At 37.1% G+C, this 5123-nt stretch overlaps 1 protein-coding gene across 1 annotated transcript in view; it reads left to right on the plus strand.

The window, feature by feature from the left end:
* LOC107576250 (dihydrolipoyl dehydrogenase, mitochondrial-like) overlaps positions 1–3710 on the plus strand; it is an 8667-nt gene extending 4957 nt beyond the window's left edge. Inside the window, exons 8-14 of the mRNA XM_016262467.1 lie at positions 1219–1320; positions 1477–1667; positions 1750–1920; positions 1998–2187; positions 2291–2428; positions 2513–2602; positions 3261–3710. Of these exons, the coding sequence (XP_016117953.1) occupies positions 1219–1320; positions 1477–1667; positions 1750–1920; positions 1998–2187; positions 2291–2428; positions 2513–2602; positions 3261–3326 (948 nt within the window). The 3' untranslated portion in view covers positions 3327–3710. The remainder of the gene's footprint in view (positions 1–1218; positions 1321–1476; positions 1668–1749; positions 1921–1997; positions 2188–2290; positions 2429–2512; positions 2603–3260) is intronic.
* Positions 3711–5123: the final 1413 nt, after the last annotated feature.

Consider the following 5123-nt stretch of genomic DNA (forward strand, 5'->3'; position numbering starts at 1 on the left):
CCTGCAGAGTTTAGATCCAACCTTGTCCAAACTCACCTGCCTGTAACTTTGTACCAATCCTAAAAGACCTTGATTAGCTTGTTCAGGTGTGTTTGATTGATTAGGGTTGAAGCTAAACTCTGCAGGAAAGTGGACCTCGAGGGCCAGAGTTGAAGACCCCTGCTCTACATGTGCCACCCACAGAAGCCTCAAATCACATGTGGTTTCAGTAGAGTTTGCCAATTAACAGCTTGCTAAACTAACTGCGCGAAACTGTAATAAGGATAAAATGCATAGCATGCAGAAATATTTGGTAAAATAGTAAATTATTAATTAGTATATTATACCCATTTTATTTTCCAATATATTTTTGTATTGTAAGTTAGAATTATGATTTTTTTTTTTTTAAAGCTCCATGTTTGCTGTGCTTGTTTGTTTATATCATTATGACTATGAAATAAATAATAATTAAAATAATAATTGCTAAATAAAAATATCGAACAAAATAAGAAATATTACAATTGCAGTATTTCACTGTAAAATAAACTGAGCATTTAAGAAAAAACATAATAATTTTGTTATAGTACAACTGTAAAATTACAATAGTAATATTGTTATTTTTATTTCTTAATTTTCCGATGTTAAACCACTGAGCTTTCATTTTCCTGGAAAACCACAAAGAGCCCTTATGGTGTGTGCACCAAAAGCGAAGCGAATATTAGCATTGCGTTAATCACTCTAGATTACTCGCGGGATGTTTTTCTCGTCACTCGCGTGGATAAAGATATCGCTTAATGAGGAGTGTCTTAACGCACATCAACACACAACAAGAAGTCAATTTGGACGTGTCAGTAAGCTCCTCTCTGATTGGCCGGCGTGACAGTGCGTAATTTCTCGAGTTTTGAATTTCCCACTCGAGTTGAAAGATGCGAACCAGGCAAATATCACGTGTTTGTGGCAATCACGTTGCCCAATTTGCATCTATTCGCATCTCTGCATTACTTTGTGTGTAATCTACTTGCACAAATGATTAAATTCGCTTTTGGTGTGCACACACCTTTAAATCTTCTCTTGTTGACAACAGCCAGTTTATAAGCGCTTCTTCTCATTATTTAAATTTGAGTCTTTGTGATTTGATAATTGCAATAAGCCATATTGCGATTTCACGGTTTTACTTCAGGCAAAAGAGTTTTCTTGCTTGGCCTGCTGTCTTGTATAATTATGATCCACTTTTGATAGATTGATGAAGACACCATTGTCTCGTCCACCGGCGCTTTGTCCCTCAAGAAGGTTCCAGAGGAGCTCATCGTGATTGGAGCTGGAGTCATTGGCGTAGAGTTGGTGAGTAGGCAATTGGTTGATTGTGGTGTTTCATTCCATAATCATCATAACACTGATCTAAAGTTTGGTCATGAAACTACTTGTTTGTAACATTTGAAGTCCAATGATGCTTCTGAATTGGGTTTGATAATGGAGATCCATTCTGTTTGTTTCCAGGGGTCCGTATGGCAGAGGCTTGGTGCCAAAGTCACAGCGGTGGAGTTCCTCGGCCACGTCGGCGGAATGGGCATCGACATGGAGATCTCCAAGAACTTCCAGCGAATTCTCCAGAAGCAGGGGTTGAAGTTCAAACTGAGCACCAAGGTCATGGGCGCCAGCAGGAGACCTGACGGCAAGATCGATGTGGCGTGAGTGCAGCGTTTATTCATCTGCTGTGTAGGAACTAATTCATCTAGTGCTTTTGCCCATTTTGTTGTTTCCGTTGGTTAGTGTGGAAGCTGCAGCTGGCGGCAAGAGCGAGACGCTCACCTGTGACGTTCTGCTGGTGTGCATTGGCCGCCGTCCCTTCGCCAGTAACCTCGGCCTTGAGGCTGTCGGTATAGAACTGGATAACCGCGGGAGAATCCCTGTCAATGGTCGTTTCCAGACCAAAGTGCCCAAGTATGGTGATTTGAAAGGAGTTTTCTTGTATACGTTGCGACCGACAAGTCCTAATATGCATTGCAAATCTCTTATAGTATCTATGCCATCGGAGATGTTGTAGCTGGACCTATGTTGGCCCATAAAGCAGAAGATGAAGGTATCATTTGTGTCGAGGGAATGGCAGGAGGAGCCGTCCATATCGACTACAACTGTGTGCCCTCCGTTATATACACACACCCTGAGGTCGCCTGGGTCGGCAAGACCGAGGAACAGCTCAAAGAGGAAGTGAGTAGACTCGTTTTTTGTTTTAGCACACCTTTCTATTTAAATTGCATGTGATGTCAAACATTTTCTTCTAATGTACATCAAATAATTGGCTATTTTCCAGGGCGTGCCGTATAAGGTAGGCAAATTCCCCTTCGCAGCCAACAGCAGAGCTAAGACGAATGCTGATACAGATGGACTGGTAAAGATCCTCAGCCACAAGGACACAGACAGGATGCTGGGAGCACACATTCTGGGATCGGTAATGATTTGTCTGATTTGCTTTTCCTCGATAGGAGGTCATTTTTAATTGCATGATAATTCATATAAAAATTTCATTTTACAGGGGGCAGGAGAGATGATTAATGAGGCTACATTAGCTATGGAATATGGAGCATCATGTGAGGATGTTGCAAGAGTGTGTCACGCCCATCCCGTAAGTGTCCTGAATATATTCCACTGATTTCATTCTACTTTTATTTTCTTCTTTTTCTCATAGATTCCTGTAATTAATAGACATTCTGAGGAATGAGCACATTAAACTTGACCAATGTGTTTTTTTAAATCGTAAAATATTTAAAGTAATTCAAATAAAATATCAACATTAATAATAATTAAATAATTACAACATTGTTTATATATATTTTTTTTTCAAATGTGTTAGCCAATTTTCCCTTTTTTTCCATAATAATATATACACGAATGTTTATACAAATATTTATTATTATTATTATATGTATTTAGAGACACATGCTAAAGCAATGCACAAAAATGATTATTATTATTAATTGTAACATTATTCTTTTTTCCATGTTAACCAAACTTTTTTCTTTTGCCCAATCACTAAGTGTCTCTGAATGTAGTCTACTTATTTTTTACTTTTTTTCTCAATTAAGTTCCTATTACTAATAGACATCATTCTGAATAATGAGCTCACTAATCTGGCCCCTTTTTTTACTTCGTTGTAATTTTAAAATATTTATTACTGTTAATTATATAATTTATTTATTTACTATAATAATAATTTCAGCATTATGTATGTATGTATGTATGTTTTTTACTTTAATGTTAATAAAGATTTCCTCTTTTCCCAGACTGTATCAGAGGCCTTCAGAGAAGCTAACCTTGCTGCTTCGTTTGGAAAAGCTATCAACTTCTAGATTTTCTTCATATACACTTGTATATAAATAAAGTATCTTCTGCATTTATTTTTTCCCTAACAGTCCACACAATCTGGAGTTCCTCAGTCTCTGGGCTTTCAGATGTACCCTTTATGCATTCATCCAGAATAACTCTGTAAAACACTTCATCTGTTATTTAAATGTCCTAATAAAGGAGTTTGGGTCTTATGTTAATCTTCGCCTGACTGAGAAGAACATGATTTGGATTTTATAAATCAGTGTTGTTCACTGTTGGGTTACATGCAACACATTTCATGCTGGTGGTCATAATAGTCTGAAAACCAAAGCAATCATTTTGACGGTTGGAAAAATGGACTTTGGCTGTACTGAAATACACAAGATGAATAAAGAGGAACATCATTATGCAGTGTTAATTCTTGCTTTCATAAGGAAGAAATGCTTTGCATACAGTTTAAGATGTATGAGGATTTGAAAACAATTTAATCCAGTTGGTGAGTTTTTGAAGGAATGGTCTGGGTTCAAAATATCTATCTAAAGAACAGAGATGGGCAGTATTTTAATTAAATGTATTTGAAATACGTATTTAATTACGTTAAATTCATTGTTGTTGTTTTTGCATCAGCCAGTGTCAGCAAATAATTACATATAGAAACGTATTATTAGGACAAGAGCATAGGATACGACAGGATTTGATGGAACACTATGCTAATTATAATATGAACATAATTGTGATAATCATTTAGCCTAGTATAAATGCATTAGTTCAACTGCAGTTCCTTCTTCAGCCACCAGAGGTCAATGTCTCCTGCACACACTGCTATTCACTCCCTCATTTCCATTATTGGAGTAACCAAATATGCTCTATCACATGTTGCATTACTTTGAATCTGACATCCAGATGGTGGCCAAAACTTGTCTTCTTCAACAGTTTATTCTTGTATAATTGTGAACCTAACAAATTTGTTAAAATGTTTTACATGAGTTGTGCTTGTGCAATATAATTCCTAAAAATAAATGTTATTGGGTTTGTCATTTTCACTACCTCATTTTAAATTTGTTTTAAGTTTCTAAATACATTCTGGGGACAATGAGTATGTGTCTACTTTAGAGACTTCATAATAAACTAAAGAAGAAGCAGTTAAAAAAGTGGTCACAAATGGCTTCAATCAGTTTGGATGAACTTAGCCTACTGAATCACGCCCGCTGAGACCTTTGTGTGTAACAAAGTAGAAGCTGTTGTGACCGAAAGCAGGAAGAATGGGAGGCTTTCGGATGTATAGCCTGCTGTACCTGTTATTCCTGAAAACTGGTCTTTTTGTTCCTTTTATGATCTAAAAAATAAACAGATGCAGATGTTAGAATATGAAGTTATCCTTAAAGGAATAGTTTACCTGAAAACGAAAATCTGCTGAAAATGTACACACCCTCAGGCCTTTAAAGATGCAGATGAGTTTAATTTTTCACAGGAACAGATTTGGAGAAATGTAGCATTGTATCACTTGCTCGCCAGTGGATCCTCTGCAGTGAATGGGTGCCGTCAGAATGAGAGTCTAAACAGCTGATAAAAACATCACAATAATCCACAAGTAATCCACACAACTCCAGTCCATCAGTTAACATCTTGTGAAGAGAATCAGCGCTGTTTACGTTCAGTCGAAAGCCCGCGCATGCTGAGCGTAAACAGCGCTGATTACGTTGATTACATTCTAGGGTACTTTCCAAAATGGCGGAAGACGGTAACTCAGGGAGAAGAATTGCTGAATAAATTGCTATTATTGTTTTCTTTGTGCACAAAAAGTATTCTCGTAGCTTCGT

This window comes from Sinocyclocheilus grahami, unplaced genomic scaffold (genome assembly GCF_001515645.1).
Source record: "Sinocyclocheilus grahami isolate Dianchi unplaced genomic scaffold, SAMN03320097.WGS_v1.1 scaffold3393.1, whole genome shotgun sequence".
Taxonomy (NCBI): Eukaryota; Metazoa; Chordata; class Actinopteri; order Cypriniformes; family Cyprinidae; genus Sinocyclocheilus; species Sinocyclocheilus grahami.